At 37.1% G+C, this 21,935-nt stretch overlaps 1 protein-coding gene across 1 annotated transcript in view; it reads left to right on the plus strand.

The window, feature by feature from the left end:
- The window catches only part of LOC107715940 (potassium voltage-gated channel subfamily H member 1-like), a 53,015-nt gene extending 32,769 nt beyond the window's left edge, over window positions 1-20,246 (plus strand). The window contains exons 9-13 of the mRNA XM_016522202.1: window positions 1,021-1,132; window positions 1,425-1,536; window positions 3,657-3,909; window positions 7,319-7,515; window positions 18,692-20,246. Coding sequence (XP_016377688.1) covers window positions 1,021-1,132; window positions 1,425-1,536; window positions 3,657-3,909; window positions 7,319-7,515; window positions 18,692-19,546 — 1,529 coding nt within the window. The 3' untranslated portion in view covers window positions 19,547-20,246. The remainder of the gene's footprint in view (window positions 1-1,020; window positions 1,133-1,424; window positions 1,537-3,656; window positions 3,910-7,318; window positions 7,516-18,691) is intronic.
- Window positions 20,247-21,935: the final 1,689 nt, after the last annotated feature.

Genomic DNA, 21,935 nt, shown 5'->3' on the forward strand with positions numbered 1-21,935 from the left:
CGCAAGGAAGATAATTCCGCAAGTAACTGCAATTCCAGGTTTTCAAACAGAGAGGGTGACAAAGAGGCAAAACTTACGGACTGCAGCTTTAACTTACATCGTGTCTACACCGGACGCGGCGTGACGCAATAAAAAAAAGAAAAGAAAAGTGCACACGGAAAATAGATGATTCAAATGTGAATGACTTACATTGTTCTTGCTCCATCCAGGCAATAAGTGCGTCCTTCTATCAAACGAGTTTCTATTTACTTATACTGTTGTGTAATATCGACGGTATGACCCATTTCAGGAGCTGACAAAATTACGATTTAAAATCAGAGCATGCATAGCTCACATTCACTAAAATACTGCTAATGATGCTGATTCAAAACGTCAATGCAGGTGATTGACAGTCAAAGCATAGCGCGGTTTGAACGCCCGCACCCCAGCTGAACTGGAAGTTTTGATTGGTTTTGCACCCGAGTCAGACCTGTCTGTTATTGGCTGAAGCGCAGGGCTCCACCCCAGCAGTTTGAAAAGTGCCCGTCAAACGCCGGCTCGCTCTGTTTCTCCATCGGCACCTTCTTTGATCTCCTTTAAACAATTTACTCAAGTACTGTAACGAAAATATTTGTAATTAGTTACTTTCCACTTCTAGTTTGAAAGAAGTCTCTTATGCTAACAAAGGTTGCAGTGAAATCAGTAATATTGCAAAATATTATTACAATTTAAAATAACTGTTTTCTATTTTAATATATTTAAAAATTTAATGATTTCTATGATGGCAAAGGTGAATCTTCAGCAGCCATTACTCCAGTCTTCAGTGTCACTTGATCCTTCAGAAATCATTTTAATATGCTGGTTTGGTATTTCTTCTTATTATCAATGTTGAAAACCGTTGTGCTGCATAATATTTTTGTGGAAGCTTTAATATACACAGTACATAATACATTTTTTTTGCGATTTATTTACATCATTCTGTTCCTCTGTGTTGTCATTTAATCCAAAGTTTCTTTCTCCCTCTCTTTCCCTTTCCTACAGCTCTCCTCTACGCCACCATCTTCGGTAACGTGACAACTATCTTCCAGCAGATGTATGCGAACACAAACCGCTATCATGAGATGCTGAACAGCGTGCGGGACTTCCTCAAGCTGTTAATGATTTCTATGATGGCAAAGGTGAATCTTCAGCAGCCATTACTCCAGTCTTCAGTGTCACTTGATCCTTCAGAAATCATTTTAATATGCTGGTTTGGTATTTCTTCTTATTATCAATGTTGAAAACCGTTGTGCTGCATAATATTTTTGTGGAAGCTTTAATACATTTTTTAAGGATTCTTTGATGCATAGAACGTTCAAAAGAACAGCATTTATTTAAAATAAAAATATTCTATCTATATATATATAAATAAATAAATAAATTAATTAATTAATTAATAAGAAAAGTTCTTCTGGGCTTCTTCTCAAGCTGTACCAGGTTCCCAAAGGCCTGAGCGAGAGGGTTATGGATTACATCGCCTCCACGTGGTCCATGTCCCACGGTATTGACACCGAAAAGGTGAACACCCTGTACGCCCAACTCCAATTACCCAACATGCAACTCTGGACACCCTTCAGCAGTCATCCTCCTGTCTGTTGTGTGTGTTATTCACTCCTGCTCTGAAATGTTTGTGTGAGTGTGTCTGGCTGAGTATTTTTAAACATTAGTGTGATTCTTTAGCAAGATGCTTTCTCACGCTATGTGTTTAGACTCGTCCTGTCGTTTATGCTTAACCACAGGAGGGGAACAGCATGACTGTGGATGTGAAGTCCCCGTTGGGCGGACATTGTCAGAATGCTCCAGATGTCTCCTTCTCTCTCTCTTTCTTTCTCGTGATTTAGCCGTCTCATCACACAGACTCACACTGTTCTCCCCAGAGCCAACCTCCATGTCTCCGTGACAACCACATGCAGAAAGGGAGATACTCTGGAAAAGTGAGGGGCTGCTGGGAATGGCAGCTCTGGCACATGTCACACGTTAATGTGCTCAGATGCACACATGCACGCCGGCACGCGTGTCCTGTACCTCTGTCTCTCTGTGTCGGCCTCCCAGTATGCTTCACTGGCATGAGAGTAAACATAAATTTGATGGTGTGAGACAGTGGCTATAAAAAATAAAAATGCTAATTTTTAACAATAGAAAAAATAATAATTGGGGCTGTCAGTGTTAATTTAGTGCAATTAATATTGTTAATTTAGTACAATTAATTATTCATTATTATAAAAAAAGAAATAGAAAATGTAATGAATGTAATCATGCCCCGGCCAATACAAAAATTCCAGAAGAAGGGATTTTCCATCAAAGCAATGCATTTAAAAACAACTGGAAGTTAAACTTTTAACTTGACGACTTAGCTCATAAAAAATAGAAAAATTATAATAATAATAAAAATTTACATAAAAAACAACAACAATTATTGTCATCAGTAGGGATGTGTCCGAATAGTGAATCTGAATTCAAAAAGGCACAGAAAACGAATAACGTGTTCTACGGAAGCCCTAAAGGGAATAAATACGAGATGGGAGGAAAAAATATATTTCAATGCTTTCTCTCGCAAGTATGTTTTTGGGTAATTATACTGTAAGTTATATAAATTGCGGGCATCAGGAAGCCGCTATTAATATGCGGGGCATTGAAATCGCTTTTGAATGTACGCTCGCTTTTTACTTTCACTTTCAAGATTCACGATCACACGTACTCTGTGTATACGGAGCGCCAGTACTTACCAAACATTTCACAAGATTAGATTTTTGTCAGTGGTGCTCAGGATCTGCAAATCATTCGCCATTGTCCTATCAGTCATCTCTCCTTACTCTGTTTATGTGGCAATTGAAATTGTATGTACTGTAATGTAAGTCTACCGCTAGCAAGTGGCTAACCATGTCCCTTTAGTGGCTCCAAACACGTTATTCGTTTTCTGTGCCTTTCCAAATTCGGATTCAATATTCGGGCACATCCCTAGTCATCAGAACTGGAATATAACCATTTCAGTCATGACAACTCTATGAAATTTTAGCACGTTAATGGATATGACAATGTTAATCTATTTGGTCTTGGCAGACTAGATCTGCTGCAGAGCAAGTATGGACTTGCAACTGCTAATAGATACACAGACATGCTGCTGCGAACGTGTAAGGTTTGCTGCTACTGCAAGAATAGGTATACATAAATCCCATAGTAGATCTAGACAGGTGGAACTGGGGGAGGTGGAGGGTTTCAGAGGAATTCTGGCAGGACCATCTTACAGTGAACACTGAACTAGGCTACTTAAATGTTGAGCAATTTCATTGGCTGCAGAATCAACAGAGCCTATCAGCTTGTGCCATAGAGTAAATGATGTGATTGCTATAAGATTGCATGTAAAGGCCTGTCTAGAGTTTCATGAATTAATTTTAATTTTGACATTCATTTGACATTCAACAATTGTAAGTATGCAGCCAGGAAATTGTTAAATTAGATATTGAAGAGATGCTGTTGTTTAGTTTTGTGCTTATAATCTAGTCTCTTGTTTGTTGCCATTTGTATGTATGAAAGTTACAGTGTGTTTTCATAGTACATTGAGCTCTTTTATCTCAAAAGATCAAGGAAGTTGCAGCAGAGTAACCACTTATATCTGTTATTTCTCTCTCCCATTACAGGTTTTACAGATCTGTCCTAAAGACATGCGTGCTGATATATGCGTGCACCTGAACAGGAAGGTTTTCAAGGAACATCCTGCTTTCCGTTTAGCCAGTGACGGCTGTTTGCGGGCTTTAGCCATGGAGTTCCAGACCATCCACTGCGCTCCAGGAGATCTTATCTACCATGCGGGCGAGAGCGTGGACAGCCTCTGTTTTGTGGTGTCAGGGTCACTGGAGGTCATCCAAGACGACGAGGTGGTCGCCATTCTGGGTAAGAGGAAAACAGAGAAATAGATCTGGATCTGAATGAATGAATATTAAATAGGTATGGATCATGATGGCTGACTAGCCATCCAGCATCTGACTAGATTAGTGAGGTCAAGTAGTTTTCAATTATTTTAATTGCTACATTTGTAGCAGTGGTGCAAGCTGTTAGACAGTTTTGACTACTCGATTTTGAACAGCTTAAGTCTGCTTCAGCTGTTACTGTATTCAAAACTAATTTCCTCTACAGATTCACTGACATGAAGACAGCATCCCTCTGTCTTGGGTTTAGTTCCCAATGGGAGGATTATTTGCATCCACAGAGCTTCTATGTGATCATATATCTTGACTGACACACAGGCTATCACACCCACTCCTCCGCACTGTGCTATCCCTCTCCCTTTTGTTTATTCCCACATCCTGCTCCCTGTATCCTCTTTGATCAATGTGTCCGACTCTTTCTCTTCCTCTGTGCGTAAAACATTCAGAGAACAATAATAAAATAAAATGAAGTGGAAATGTTGAAATTTTGAGCATAAATTGTTAAATTATGCAAAATATGGCCTAAGCTGATGATAAAAAGTAACAATAAAAAGATATTTGAAAAGTAATTGAACTAAAATATGCTTTAAAGGGGTCCTATTATGCTCTTTTACAAAGTCTTAATTTTGTTTTGGGGGTGTACTAGAACAGGCTCTCATACTAGGTTGTTCAAAAAACACATTATTTTTCACATATTTTACATTATTACAAGACCTCTCTCCCCAGTCTGGCATGAACGGCTCGAATAGTTCCTGTATCAAATGAAAGCCCGCCTTCTGAAATACGAAATGTGCTGTGATTGGTTAGCTGTTTTTAAGATCTTCTCTAAGTATCAGTTCATCCTTTTCTGGCAGTAATATCTGCCGCACAATGAACTATGAGGGTTTATACCACAGAAAGCTTTAAATGCATAGATCTGATATTTTGATCTGAGTTTATTGTCCTGCCTGTCGTTACAGCTGAGACTAGTATTATTTCATCCTTTTTTAGTATCAACCCAACATCCCTAAAAAAGAATCTTTTTGATCTTAGGTCAGACATGTGACTCATGGATGTATACAGCTCAATGATGTATTGTATAGCATCTGTCATTTCTAACATCTGTCTGTCTCACAACACAAGATTAGGCTGCTTCGCCTCGTGAAGCCATCTGAGCATCTAATGGCCGTATTTTTCTCTGTTGACAAACTAACGATGCTTTGCTAAATTTGGCTGTCTGTAGTGGCTGTTAAATTGATTTAGGATCAGTCTGAAAGGTCACAAATGTTCTCTCTTGCTTCTAAAATTTGAACACACACACGCAGATCAGACTATGAAGACAGAATAAAAAGGTTTATCGATCTGACCACTTGTATCTCGAGTGGGTGGATTGAACGAAACTTCAGAGGTCAGAGGTCAGTATGTGTGTAGGGTGGTGTGCTACACTGTGACCTGTAGATCTATAATGACACTGCTGCTCTACTACATAGATTATAGACTCTCTCTTTTCATTCACTTGAAAGGTCACAAATGTTCTCGCTTGCTTCTAAAATTTGAACACACACACGCAGATCAGACTATGAAGACAGAATAAAAAGGTTTGTCGATCTGACCACTTGTATCTCGAGTGGGTGGATTGAACGAAACTTCAGAGGTCAGAGGTCAGTATGTGTGTAGGGTGGTGTGCTACACTGTGACCTGTAGATCTATAATGACACTGCTGCTCTACTACATAGATTATAGACTCTCTCTTTTCATTCACTCTCACTTAAAAGTACAAAGAAACAGTGCAGTGACAGTGCCCTTATTTTGGGTGTTTATTCCTCCTTAAAAATCAGTTCAAGCAACTACAAAACTGATACTGAGCTCAGTCCAAGACAATCATTCATTGAAACTGTGCTGCACCAGTATGCTTTCTTTTATTCTAAACATCTTTAACTTTCTGATGTTATAAAGATACATTTATTAAAAGGACAGTTCATTAAAAAATGAAAATTATTTCATCATTTATCCCTTATTTATTTAGTTTCCCATATATTTACGACTTACTTTATTCTGTGGAACACAGAAAATGATGTCTGGCAGAAAATTGCAAAATTTAGGTTATTATACACAGACTCTTCCAATATCATACATACACTACCATTCAAAAGTTTGTCTCTTATGCTCACCAAGGAATGCATTTATTTGATCAAAACTACATTAAAACTGTAATATTGTGAAATATTATTACAGTTTTAAAATAACTGTTTTTCATTATATTTATTTTGTAATGTAATTTACTCATGCAATGGCATAGCTGTATTTTCAGCAGCCATTACTCCAGTCTACGGTGTCACGTGATCTTTCAGAGATCATCAATATGCAGATTTGGTGCTCAAGAAACATTTCATGTTATTATCAATGTTTAATATTTTAGTGGAAACCGTGATACATTTTTTTCAGGATTCTATATATTTAGTGCATCAAGATGCATCAATGATATCGACCACCACTGATTCTTGATGTCGCATAACCAAATGCGATACTCTAGATCTCACTAGAGGTGCTACAATATCTCTCTCCACCTGCAGAAAGGAATCTGGATTCTAGAACATTTACTGAGGCACAAAAGAACTGTAAACAATGTATCTGAGTGGACGTTTTGGCTCTGTAACCCTATTCATCCTAGATGTGAGCAGATGGAGATGGATGGACAAGACTTTTGTGCATTTGTTCATTTCAGTAATGGATCGTAATGGATCATCTCATCATTCCTCCTCTGTCAGACATGCTTATGATACAGTATCTAGAGCTATAGCCTAAGTGAGTCATAATGAAAGTGTGTTCTTATGTGAGAATGTTGTTTTGCCAAGATATTATTGTGAAAAAGATTTTAACAGTGCTGACATGAATCTGAAATGTGTTTGTGGTGGAGTTTTACACAAGTTGAATTTCACACCAATGAAACCAGTACACATGATCGGTCTACTGCAATCTGAGACAGAGAGGAGAGACAAAACAGAGAGATCATTTGCAGTATTTTTGAGTGTTAGAAAATAAGAAATAAATTAACTTAACATGGTTTGTTCTTGAAACAACTGAAACTGGAAGACATCATGCACTTATATTCACTGAAAACAAGTCATAATAAGAAAGAAGACACTTATGCTCACCAAGGCTGCATCGAACAAAAAAAAAAGTAAAAACGGTAATACTGTGAAATATTATTACAATATAACATAACTGTTTTCTATTTGAATTTGAATTTTATTTAAATGTAATTTATTCCTGTGATGGCAAATCTGAATTACTCCAGTCTTCAGTGTCACATTATTTAGACAGTCACGGTCCTCCATAAATGTACCAATCAGGCCCATTTGTGTGAATAAGAAAGTGTCTGTGTTTCTCCTCAGGTAAAGGTGATGTGTTTGGGGACGTGTTCTGGAAGGAGGTGACGCTAGCTCAGGCGTGTGCTAATGTGAGAGCGCTAACATACTGTGACCTGCATGTGATCAAACGGGACGCACTTCAGAAAGTCTTAGAATTCTACACCGCCTTCTCCAACCACTTTTCACGAAACCTCCTGCTTACGTACAACCTGCGCAAACGGGTGAGTAAATGCTGTCTGTCGTTTTCTTTAAATACTCTTTAATTTTCCGCTGGCCCATGTCAAACCGCACATGTAAGCAGAATTTCTCAGCACCCACATTAGGTTACTAAATTCAAATTTCACAGCACAGCATGAGCACAGCCTGAAGTAGACTGTCGCATGCTGAACTCATGGGAAAATATAAATACAGCTCCTAAAGCTATTTATCAACATACTCACATACATCACCACACGTGAAAAACTTTCTATTTCATAAATCAGAGTAAATCCAGATGATCTAAGCAGTGTAATATCTACACTTTGGGCTTTAGGTATTGCAATATTTTTTTATTGATTTAATACTTAACACACAATAACATTGTAATTAATCCAGTAAATATATGGATGATACTCCAACATAGTAAGCGGCAGTATAGCAACTTAAAAGGATAGTTCACCCAAAATGAAAATTGCTCACCCTCATGTTGTTCCAAACCTGTATGACTTTCTTTTTTTCTGTAAAACATAAAAGATATCATTTTGAAGAATGTTGTTAATCAAATAGTTTCAGTTCCCATAGACTTTCATTGTATTTGTTGTCTATACAGTGGAAGTCAATGGGAACCACAACTGTTTGGTTACCAGCATTCTTCGAAATATCTTCTTTTATGTTCCTCCAAAGAAAGAAAGTCATACAAGCTTGGAATGACATGAGGGTGCATAAATGGTGACAGAATGTTTGGGTGCCACTGGTCTTAAAGTGAAAAAAGAAGATAACGCCATGCGTAGCCACTACTGCCACAGAAAATCACGACAGTGGAGATGAGAGATGAAAACCGGGAGTCCCTACACTTATTTAGAATGTGATTCATTGGCCAAAAAGAGAAAACATGAAATAAAGAGAAAGTCTGATATTGTGAATGTGCCAATACAAACAACAGCTGTGATAATTAATGTGAGTGAGAGTTGTTTATATATAAAGTATTGCTGAATTGAAGAACAGTGTACCATTCATCTGACTGAAAGCAAAGAGAAAGAGATCAGTAGACCTGCTTTACCATCCAATCAGAAAGAAAGACAGATGGAGACAGAAAAAGAGAGAAATGGTCTGATCAGAAACACAAACAACACTAAACTGACTTGTTTAATTGGCTAGAAATGACTGAAAGGTGGATTAAAGGGGTCATATGATGCTGCTAAAAAGAACATTATTTTGTGTATTTGGTGTAATGAAGAATAAAGGAAATGCAGGTTCTTTCTAATCCCTGTTTTTTTTTTATTCAATTCTATGGGCTTTAATGGGAGAGGATAGGATAGAAGTGGCAGGAAATGATAGAAAATGTTTGCCTGTGTACAAACCAGAGAGTGCACACACCACCTGCCAGGCCACATCCCTGACTGTCCCCCATTTTTTGACTTTTTGGAGAAAAACATTGACTTGCGTTCTCATTTTTCACATCAAATCACATTCAAATTAACTGTAACACTCCATAAACCACTTTATTTTCTTGAAGTGTAAAATAAATTCCATAAATTCTTTCCCAGTTCATTATAAAGACAGCTGTCGGTTTGATCAAATGGCCCACAGTGTGTCTAAATTTTGGATCTCGGCCCTGCTTGAGTTCTGTTTCTCAGTGGAACTGGGTCTGAGGAGGAGGCTAATAATAGCTCAGCGAGCGTCTGCCTTACACTATACTGCTTACACTGTATAGTTATATATATCCATATGGGTTAAATATAATATCATATACCTCACTTTCATATTGGAGCCAGGACTAAATCACTAAATCCATTTACATAATCCATCTGCTGCATAAATATATACTGTTTAACAGCTTTTTTTCAACAATAATGGCACAAGTGAGAGCTTTACTGAATGGTCTCTCTTTTGAGCTCTTCACGCCTACACTTGTTTGTAATGGACCTTTGTCATGTTTGCATCACTTATTCGAAAAATAGCTGGATCTTTATCTTTTTAGCTATAACAGTCCATTCCCTTAAACAATACATTGAAATATGAAAACGCAAAATTATATATAAAATAATGGTTATATTAATGCCTCCGACACTGTTGCCAAGCGGTAGCCTTTAATTAGCTCATGTCTCCATTAATTAGTCATGATGTTTACCTAATTGATTGTGACCCAGATAGAACATTCTGTCAAAACTTGTTATACATGGAAAAAATATGTCATAGGAAGAATACATATGTTATATTTCTGGACAAATTCCATATTCAACAATAGACTTTATACAGTGGTCAAATAGGCCATTTTGGCCTAGATACAGCAGCAGCAGCATACACAGAGTACATATTGCAGTCTATTTGTGATTATGGGACTGTTTTCCTACTTTTAATGTATGCGTGAGTCCTCATTCCTAACCACACAACTCCCAAGTGCAATGTTGAGTGTTCAGAAGAGTCACTTCTTCCAAAGCCCTAAATAAATATTCTGGGTTCAATTTAAGCTCAAATTAACCTCTATCAACAACATTTGTTTGATAATGATTCTTGTCATTAAAAAAAGGCAAAAATAGTACAAAAACAGTTGGCACTACTTTTCTCTCTCTTTTTTTTTTGAAGCATGAATCAAAATGTTTCATATTTACTGTGGTAATCAACATTTAAGAACACAAATCATGTAATTGAATTAAAGTACGAATATTCTAAGGAAAGTACTGCTTTTGAATTGACTTTAGTAAAAATACAAAATATTACATATTTTAATTATAATGCTTATTTTATAAGTAATATTTTACTTCAGTACATTAAAAATTGTATTATAAATATCAAAAGTAAACGTAATGATTTGATAGACCATTGTTTATTAATTTTGTGCAGTCATATTTAACCTAATCGCTCAAACAGCTGCAATCGGATCAGTCAAATTCACCAATGAATCATTCAGTGCTTGTTGTGAACTGATTCAACAGATTCACTGAAAAGAATCAACTCAAAACAGTGTGTTGAATTTGTTCACAAATTTGACAATGGTGTTGAGTCTAGGAGAGTGTTTTGATTTCCTCAGTTCAATTAACAAGGAACAAATATATATTTTTATGAAATGTACCAGAGTAAAAAATTATATATTAAGCTTTGGAATGTAGTGAAGTAAAAATTTCCTAAAATGAAAATATTCTGATAAAGTACAAATTCTTCATTCTTATAAATGAACAAAGTAAAAATACTGTTACTGTTCACAACTGTTGACATTATGCACAAGTGCTGTCCATTGACCTTAACTTGTATCGATCCGGAACATTCCTTTAACGTTTAACTTCAGCAGCCTTCTAAATTAGAAGTCAGTATCACCATAAACAATGTTTGTACTAAAAGTATACTAAGACATTTTTGGAAACTTACAATACTTGCAGGAGGTTAAATATTAAAGATGATCTACTGAGTTTGTACGCAACAGGGTGGATAGTACCAGTTTTGGCATCCTTCTATGTGAAATCTGAACAAACACACTCACATGATGCTAAAGCCCTATTCGCACGGGATTAGTATTACCTGGTGACCTCCAGTCATTTGTAATAATTGCGGAGGTTGTCTGTGATCTTAATCCCATGCGAATCGGCCATGTCTGTAATTTGTAAAGTAAAAATTCCCCCGCAAATGACCTACCATATTTCGCCGAACACCGAGGTCCTGTGATAATATTAGTCCCGTGCGAATCGACATCTCTGTGATTCGGCCAGCATTTGACGGGTCGTATATCATTTTTCGAGGTTTTTGTTTCCTGTGCGCCTTTTTATCCATCTTCCGCGAAGAATGGAGCTGCGTTGGAGTGTTTGATAGTATTTTGGGTGCTGTCATCATATCGCTACACCATACAATTTGCAGAAAGAGAAAGCTGAAACAAGGTCCCCAGATAATACTAATTCCGTGCGAATAGGGCTCTGTCCTCTGTCACAGCTGCATAAATAAGTGCTTAAATGGTTCATCCAATTTATTTCTGTGCATGTTTGTGGTTGCCAGGGTAACATTGCAAAATCCTCTTCATCGCAACGCTGCTGTGTCAAGTGTTATTTTATCTTTGATTAAGATTACCGTTTATGAAGTTGTAATGGGTAAAACACACATTCATGCACACAAAACCGTACAAAAGACATTCACACCCTTCAAGATGCATTAACATGCATGCAAAGAGGAATGCGTGTGTTTGCTGCTGTAATTGAATTGCTGTCAAAAGTCACGAGCGGTAAAAGGTCAGACGTGTATCACTGGTTTGACACGGTCATTTACTCAATATGTCCCTTCATGACTAGGGATGGGTACCGAAACCCGGTATTTAATCGGTCCCGGGGCTAAATTATGAAAGACCTGAGTATCGATGAGCTCTGACGTTAACGGTTCTGCTATATCGGTACTGGAGAAATTAATAAAACACACATACATTTATTATTGCTATACAGGTGCATCTCAATAAATTTGAATGTCGTGGAAAAGTTCATTTATTTCAGTAATTCAACTCAAAGTGTATTAAATAAATTCAATGCACACAGACTGAAGTAGTTTAAGTCTTTGGTTCTTTTAATTGTGATGATTTTGGCTCACATTTAACAAAAACCCACCAATTCACTATCTCAACAAATTAGAATATGGTGACATGCCAATCAGCTAATCAACTCAAAACACCTGCAAAGGTTTCCTGAGCCTTCAAAATGGTCTCCCAGTTCGGTTCACTAGGCTACACCATCATGGGGAAGACTGCTGATCTGAATTGACACCCTTCACAAGGAGGGAAAGCCACAAACATTCATTGCCAAATAAGCTGGCTGTTCACAGAGTGCTGTATCAAAGCATGTTAACAGAAAGTTGAGTGAAAGGAAAAAGTGTGGAAGAAAAAGATGCACAACCAACCGAGAGAACCGCAGCCTTATGAGGATTGTCAAGCAAAAAGATTCAAGAATTTGAGTGAACTTCAAAAGGAATGGACTGAGGCTGGGGTCAAGGCATCAAGAGCCACCACACACAGACGTGTCAAGGAATTTGGCTACAGTTGTCATATTCCTCTTGACTGTTAAAGTACCGAATCGATAAGCAGTATCGGTAAGAGTAGTAATACCGTTAAAACCTTAACGATACCCATCCCTATTCATGACCCTGTGATCTATCTGTGTGTGTTTGGCAGGTGAGTGAATCAGTCGTCGCTGAGGGATCAGATTCTCTGAGGTCGTGATGAGTGTGGTAAATCTGATCTTAGATCAGTGACAAAACCAGTCAGTCAGCATGAGGCACACAGTGAAAGCACAAGATACACAGGGGTGGATTCACTAAACAGCAGTATTTCAGCTCAAAAACCTACCTAATTCTGTTTTCCCAGTAAATTAATTCACCCTTTCCGAACATAATTTCAAAACACAGGCCTATAAATATCAGTAAACTAAAAGTTCTTAGGAAAATCAACAAAGCAGGTACGCAAACATGCTGATTAAAATAAACATCCATTTGAGGTTAATAATAGTTATAATCTATTCAACACAGCACCTCATAAGTCACTTGGTTTGAACGTGTACGGATCGTTCCGGCTTATTCCTCTGACTCAGACTTTGGCGCATAGTTAAATTAGGCCGTGATTAATTATGGGATGTGAGGCAAGAATATGAGCATCTTATTAATGTTAATGTGTTGCGCGTATATGTCACCGTAATGACTTTTAATGTTTTGAAAGTATCTTATGCTCAACAAGGCCTCATTTATCTGACCAAAAATACACTAAAAACGGTAATATTGTAAAAAAAAATTCTAATTTAAAATAACTGTTTTCTATTTTAATATATTTAAACATGTAATTTATTCCTGAGATGGCAAAGCTGAATTTTCAGCAGCTATTACTCCAGTCTTACATGATCCTTCAGAAATCATTCTAAAGGTGCTAAAGAAATGTTTTTTTTTCTAATGTTGAAAACAGTTGCTGCTTAATGTTTTTGTAAAAACCGTGACTTATTTGATGAATAGAAAGTTCAAAATAACAGCTTTTATTTGAAAAAGAAATCGTTTGTAACAATGTAAAATTCTTTACTGTCACTTTTGATCAATTTAATGCATCCTTGCTGAATAAAATTAATTTATTTCAAATAAAATCTTAGTAACCACAATTGTTTGAACAGTAGTGTACAAGTGGAGTGATGTTACTCAAAAGCATCTAAAAAATGAAATAAAACATCATTCATTACAAATCACACACTCGACTACATTAAAATAATAGGGATAATCATAAATGACATAAATACACAATGTGATGTTGTACGTCAAACTTGTGCATCATAACAAACATCCAATTCAATTTAAAGAGCAATCACTGAAATACAAAGTATGCAGCATATTTAAATAATAAACAATGGCATATTGTCTCAATTTAAGCATGAATTAAACATGAAATTGTACCTTACTGTAGACAGGGTGCAAATGGAGGTTTAGTGATGGGTAAAAGAGAAAAGTAAAACAGGACAGTGTGCGGTAGAGGTAGAGAAAGTAAGATAGGTGTGCGTATGCTTTCATTTCAGAGTATTACAGTGTTATGGGAATTTTTTTCTGCTTCGATGTGCACAGTCGGCTTTTTGTTTGAATTATGAAACAGTGCTCCCTCTCGCCCCGCTGTCTCTCACTGTCCCCTTCTTTTTACCGTTCTATCCGCAGACTAACACCTTCAACATCACACACACATTTTGAACACTTTGAGAGCTGCAGAATGAGTTTCCCTGTTTGATGATGATATACTTAGGGGAAGAAAAGCAATAGCAGAATACACAAGAGGGCCGTGTATGCGCGGGAGTGCGAGGGACGCATGGCAACAGAAGGATTCTAACAATACACCATTAGGAATCTCTGTGTGAGCACATAATACCACCCTCCTCGTACACGCAGACACACACACCTTTGTGTAATGCTTCAGCTTTTGTTATGTAATCCTTCTCTGCATGTCTGTCCTTTCTCTGCCTCGTATATCCTTCAAGGGCAAGGGTTTACAAAACACCAGAAACAATGGCAGTCCTCTGTTTCTGTCAGCATGAGTACTGACAGGCTCAGTATTCACATTTAAGTACTAAGATTTTTTTTTTGTGGAGTTTGTTTTGATTTAAAGGAATATTTTTTCATATAAATACAATTTAAAGTGTCAGAATATCATTTGGACTCTTCCCTCAGTTTGTGAAAAGAATACAGTGTGTTTAACCCTCATGTTTTCTTTTCCCTGAAAATGCTAGTTAATGTTAACACATCAATAACAACTACAAAAAAACATGACCTGTCTACAAAAAAATGCTTATAAATTTCTTGTTATATTCTTGTAGGTAAACTGAGGTTCTTAAGCTCAAAATTAATAAGGTCTATGAGCAATCACGTCCAAAAAGAAATACAAAACCTGTGCTAACTGAAAGAAAACAAGCTGACTAAAAAAAAAATAATCCAATATTTAGTGATATTATAGCATAATGAGAGATTTACATGCAATTTTTAAAAGACTGGTTATTGACTGAGAACACTAAATTAGGTAAAGGATTTTCATCACAGCACAAGTGATGCATTTACAATTGAAGTGTATAAGGAAGTTTGTACCAGTGAGTTTAACAGCGCAAGTATGAAGCTTGTATGTTTGTTAAAGCAAAAATATATGAAATATGTATAACTGATTGTGTGTATTGATGTAATTTCTGAGGATGAGGTTTGCTCCATATAAAGAACTGTATATTTTTTATAGTTTTAAATGACCAAATTAGTATTATTATTATTTTTTTTGCTACTTTAACAAACTGAGAGATGAGTTAAAATGATTTTGTGGAAATAAAAATCACATCACAGATGCTGTTGTTTGAGCTTAAGTAGTATTTAAAGAGATAATTCATCCAAAAATGATTATTCTGTCATCATTTACTATGGACAAAAAAATAAATAAACACTTTTTCTAGTGTTACAGATATGGTATGATTGTCTGCGCTAAAGCTGGTTAAAGTGTGTATGGATACCGTGGCTCAGAAATAAGGATGATGGCTATAAGGATGGATTTATTTGCGGATAGTGGAAGGGCCTGTGTGTCCAGGATGGGAACGGCTGAATGGGAGGGCAGCGGCCTGGTCATTACTGTCCATCATCTCTGTAAAGCAGAGAGAAACAAGCCCCTTGACGTCATTCAGAAGCGCAATCTACTGAGGCTGTCTATCTGTCTGACTGATTTTTTCAGTTCTCTCGTTCAGCCTGGATTCTCAGAGGGAGAGCAGGCGATATATTTCTCCACCTGCTGCCAAACACGATGCGTTATTTAGAGTTCAATTACAAAGAAACATTACATTCGGATGGAAAGTGGCAATATGACAAATCTGAGCACATTAAAGCCCAAATGAAACAATTTTATGTGAGACATCATGGGGAAATGCCTAATATGCTCTGTTTCTCCCACTAATACACATCATGTAAGGATAATTTTGTGGTGTCTAAACTCAAGAATGGAAAATAATGTGATTTTGTGATTGTGTACATTTTTGCCACGGTCGATTTTTGTTCCCACCACTTAATGAAATTGCTTGCAGCTAGATGTATGTAATAAAGGGGAACGCTCTCCAGTTGTTTGCGATGCTGGAATTTGTCATTTTTAATGTTTGACTGAGTTTTGTCATTTTGGAAAGTGACAGCGGCAACGTTCCCTCCCACACACAGCTCTCAGACATGTGCTCAACCTCCCTTTAACCGGCTTGCTATCCATTCAAGCGAAATCACAAAACAAAATTAAACCAATGTGCTCCCACTCCTGTTATACATTCATTGATGTACAGCTGTTATTTTAGCTTATTAAAACAAACAAATTATCAGCATCATTATGAAAATAAAAAATGTAATTGAGATAAAGGTTAAAATAAGAAATGAGGTTGAATTGTAAGATCATTTTTATATAAAGTCACACTGTGAAATATAAAGACAGAATTGGGAGATGTAAAGTCAAACTGGGGATATAAAGTCAGAACTCTGATATATGAAGTCAAAAATGGATATTTAAAGTCAATTTGTAATATATAAAGACAAAATTGTAAGATATAAATTCAAACTTGTGAGGTATAAAGACAAATTGTGAGATATAAAGTCAAATTCAGAGATATGTCAAATTGTAAGATATTACATTAAACTGTAAGATATTAAGTCAAACTGTAAGATATAAAGTCTGTTTGTGAGATACTGTATAAAGTCAAAACTATAGGTTATAAAGTAAAAATTCTAAGACAACATAAAACTGGGATCTATAAAATCTAAATTCTGATAAAGTCAAATTGAGAGATATTTAGCCAAACTGTAAGATTTAAACTCAAACTGAAATTATGAGATGTAAACTAGTAGGGAGATATAACGTAGAAAAGTCACAGAAGACAGGTTCCTAGCAGAGGTAAAAGGCCATGTGTATTACCTGACCACTTGTGATTGGATCACTGTAGACAGATGTTGATAGCAGGTCCTGTGTGTCATTTGTTGAAACAGTGTTTGTGTTTGATGTGTTATGAAAGCAAGAGTCTGTCTCTTGTCTCAGGAGAGGATTTAAACCCCCAAAGCAACACCTGAACTTTTCACAAACACCCTTTGACGGCCTGTTCACACATACACAACATTTACACAGCATTTTCAAAACCTTCACAGTATATATGACATTATAGTCTTCAACTTTTTTTCAGATGAAATGTATCAGTTGAATTATATTAAACAATAACAATAAACACAAGGCCAATCAAAGTAAATTAAAATTGTGAAATTGTTCACAGCGCATAACAAACAAGCTTCCACAGCACTACAGCACTATCATCTCCTACTAGACATGAGAGAAGAGCATGTGTGTGTTGTTCTGTTCCCAGTCATTTCACAGACAGATTGGCGGTACAGATGCTTGGGCACTCTGTCCCTCTTAATGAATATTCAGAACATCAATAAGGATATTAACATATTGAAGATGGAGTCATACAAATGCACTGTCCAGCTTGCAATAGTGACAGGAACAAACTGTCTCAGTATGCAGAGCGCGCGCACACACACACACACACACACACACACACACACACACAGAGTCTTCTTTTAATAGGCTTTTTTTACCATTGTAATTATTAAACCTTCCCTCTATAAAAACTGAATGCCAGCATGTGTGTGAGAGAGATACATGCCTTCAATCTCTGACCAAAATGCAGCATAAAATCGCTCCCTCCAGACCCACACATACTGAGATTTGAGCAGACACTCACACAGCATTGGCTTAACTTTGGGAATCTGCTCAAGAAAGCCTTCAACTCTGAAATATACATGAGCTCCAATAAATAACTTAGAACTTAGAATATCTTGCAAAAGTCACGACACCGAACGCAGGGTCTCCAGGACAGTGAGTCTGATCTCTCAATAAACAAGACACATGGAGTGGCTGAAAGTGGTCTAGACCTGCTGAAGTCTATACATAATCTTGCATAATCTTGCACAGCCAGACCTTGGACTATCAGCATAAAGACAAGTTAATTTTGCAGCTTATTGTAGCCAAGAACTGCTCAACGTAAAGTGACAGACCACAGTTTATTTTGTTTTAATATAATGGTAAAGGGATTGTTCACCAAAAAAAAAGGTACTTACCCTCGTGTCTTTCTGTACTTATGCATTCTGTGGAACAGAAAATAAGATATTTTGAAAAATGTCTTGAGTGTTTTTTTTTTTAATCCATACAATGAAAGTCAGTGGAGTCTGTTTGTTGTTTAGGACCCCATTGACTTTCATTATGTGGACAAAAACAGTTGAGAAGCGTAATTTAATTAAAATTACACTGTTATTGACAATGCAAAATATTATTATACAATTTTTTTTTTTTTATAATATAGTTCTAATATTTTAGATTCTATTCTATTTAGATCTAATTCTATTAAATGATATATTTTAGAACTGTATTATGCTAGAGCATTCCTATAGCTCAAATGGTAGAGTATAGTGCTAGCAATGCAAAGATCATGGGTTTGATTCCCAGGGAATGAAAAATGTATACCTTGAATGCATTGCAAGTTGTTTGGACAAAAGCATCTAAATTCTAGCATAAAATTCTTCTGTTTTGATGTTCTTGTTTAATGGTTGCCTGACTGTATGTACAGTGGGTACGGAAAGTATTCAGACCCCCTTAAATTTTTCACTCTTTGTTATATTGCAGCCATTTGGTATATGTCTAACTAATTCTCTGTGACTTTTCAGCTTGTGTTCAGAAAGATCAGTGACATGAAGCATGAGGAAGAGGAGAGGATGAGGAGGAAGAACGAGGCCCCTCTGAATCTCCCCCCTGATCATCCTGTCCGCCGTCTGTTCCAGCGATTCCGCCAGCAGAAGGAAGCCCGTCTTGCCGCTGGGCATCCCAATACTGATGACCCTGATCTTGAGAAGGGCCAAATTCACCACGAAGTCATCAGCCAAGATGTAGTTGCCACCACAAGCATCGTCACGGTAACAGAGAGCCCTGCTACACCTATCCCGTCCCACCAGAGCAAAAACCGTACCCTGGGTCCATTCGACCAGGCCAAGCTTAGCGCCCCTGCCCCAAACGTCCCTCGGACATCAGAACCACGCGCACGAGGATGGGCGAGGTTTAGGGAGAGCATGGCAAAACCAGAAAGCTGGGGAAATGTTCCTAAAGCGGAATCGATGGAGACTCTGCCAGACCGAAGCGGCTCCGGAAAGATTTCGGAGCCCAGCGGACTGAAGAAGACCGATTCCTGCGACAGTGGCATCACCAAAAGCGACCTCCGGCTGGATGAAGGTGGCGCCTGCACCCCTGTAGACCAAAGCCCGGTCCAGCCCGACGGAAAATCTCCCCCGATCCCACCAATTCCCACTATTCCCGAACACACATTGCACGCCTCGCTCCTGGAACTCCGTACTGAACTTAAAGAGGAGCTGTCTGAACTCGGTAACCGAATGGTTGCCTTGGAGACACAGGTCGCTGAGGTGTTGAGGTTGCTAAGGAGCAGAAAGTCTCCGACCTCTCCCATGTCGCTCTTCCAGATCTCACGGCCGACATCACCAGACACAGACAAGGAGGACATGTTCCCATAAAGAACATGAGGTAAGCATTTTTCATCTAGAAAGGGAAACGACTGAGAGATGTACTCTGAGAAAGGATGAAAAAAATGGAACTTCTTGTGCCAGCAAAAAGCATGACAGACACTCTGAGAGAGTGTGTGTGAGAGAGAATGAGTGAGGGAAAGGATGAAATAAGACACTGGAACAAAGAAGAGGATGTCTTATCCCAAGGCAGAGCATCTGCGATACCAAAGTGATGTTGTGTTAGTTGTCAAGCAGACACTATTTGTGTCGAACTGCTCCCTGTTTTCGTCCTGCGAGGCTGACAGACAGTGAGAGCTCTTGCCGCAGGGTCCACTCTGACTGATGGTTGTCATGGCAATGCACCGTCCCCAACTGCAAGTGTGGGCCCTTCAAGATCCCACTCATGTAGCAAGTCTTCCCCTCTCTCTTTCACTCTCACACACACACACACACACACACACACACCGCTGTTTGTGCTCTGCAGTCTTTCTGGTATAGGGATCTATTGCGCTCCATCCTGCTGGTTAACTCGCCGCCGAATACGAGCCTTTATCAGGAATCACAGAGCTAAGCGTCTTAACCAAATACATGGTGGTGTGGAGATAAGTTGCTTGACAAAAGACTGGAGAAGCTATGGAACTATGGAAACCCCAGGCAGCTTCGGTGAATTACTTTAGACAAACGCGTTTGTACAATGACAAATCACTACTATCCCAAGAGTTGTACACGTTACTGGAGAAACTAATGAGCTCTACAGAGGTTTTGAAGTGTAACAGCTGTTAAGGCCCTTTGCCATGACTTGCGTCAATGCACATCTCAACAGAATTGAAAATAAAATCAAACAACAATGGCATCGTACAGTTTTAGGGATGCACAATATATCAGAACTATATCGGTTTACAGATTTATTGGATATATATATCAGCCAATTTTGAATATTTAATTGTACAGTACATGCTCATTTCCGCAATTTTCACATTTAGACTACATCTGCCATCATCTAACACTCACTGATAGTTAATATTTAAAAACATTCATAATTTAACAAGACTGTTAAATTATCTTAAATTATGTGTAGCAAATTTCGAAATTAATATCTATTTTTCATACTGTACATTATACATTATTGTGATGCCTAAATTAACTTTTAGCATTTAAAATGATTGATTTGAGCTTTTATTGTTTTATTTTTAATTAATTTAGAAAAAATAGTATAGAATTTTAATATTGGTCATTATCAGTTATCAGTCATAACATAAATATTAAATACTGGCCATTCAGTATCCATCAAAATATTAATATTTGTACATCCCTATATATTTTTCCCCCTCAAATTACTAGTGATCGACCGATATTGATATTTTATAACCGATACCAATTATTTGCATGTTTATGTGCCCGATAACCGATATTTATTTACTGTTATAAAGTAAATAAATGACTGAGTGAAGTAAGTCCATACTTCACTTTGGTTTTTCCTCCTTTCAGTCATCTTTAAAAAAGTGTTGAAAATTTGCAGTCTTTCATGTTAAATTTAATCTTCATATTACAACAATAAAAAACATTTTATTTAAAGCATCAGCATCAACACTAATATTAACAATAAGCAAAATAAATGTAGAAGGTCTAATGTTTTCAAATGGAGAAAATAAATAAAGGAAAGGAGTCATATCAACTTCATTTTAAACTACAGTTTTAGTAGGTTTATAAGCTGTTTAATAGGCTAAAGAGTGAAGAATAATTCACTGGATAATGTTAATTCACTGAATAATATTCTCTGGAATATTGAAATATAACAAACAAAACATCGTATTTTATTGCATTTCTCAACTGGCATGTTATATCAGAATTACTAATAATGTTTTTGTCGTTCTAGATTATGAAATGCCTGCTGACAGCACAGTTTATCTATGCATTTACACAGAACTATACTCAAATTGCGATCGCTCGTGGAGATAATAATTAATTTCGTTGTATAGTTTAGATGTTAAAATTAGTTGTATCTATTTAGATGTTTATTAGCGAAATAATGGTTATATAGTAAATGTTAATACAATTTAGGGTGTTTTAAACAAGTGAATCTTGTTAAAAGTTACATGCGGTGGCCGTGCTGGAGCATTTCCTGAGCATCAACCACATCAACCCAGTGAGTGAACAGCAATATGAAAGCGGCTTCACGAGACTAATGATGAGCAAATATACAACAGACAGAGAATTAAATTCAGCGCTTTTATTTCCAACATGCACTCATTCATGGCTGTATTATTTAATTAATGCAAAGTTACATCTTTATTGGGACAGGACTTGACGGATTATCTTACGTGACTCCGTGAGTTCGTCTCTATTTCTTCGAGCCAAGCTGCATAAACTGCATATCAGGCATTTATGTAATACATCT

This window comes from Sinocyclocheilus rhinocerous, unplaced genomic scaffold, assembly GCF_001515625.1.
Source record: "Sinocyclocheilus rhinocerous isolate Xijiao unplaced genomic scaffold, SAMN03320098_v1.1 scaffold749, whole genome shotgun sequence".
Classification (NCBI taxonomy): domain Eukaryota; kingdom Metazoa; phylum Chordata; class Actinopteri; order Cypriniformes; family Cyprinidae; genus Sinocyclocheilus; species Sinocyclocheilus rhinocerous.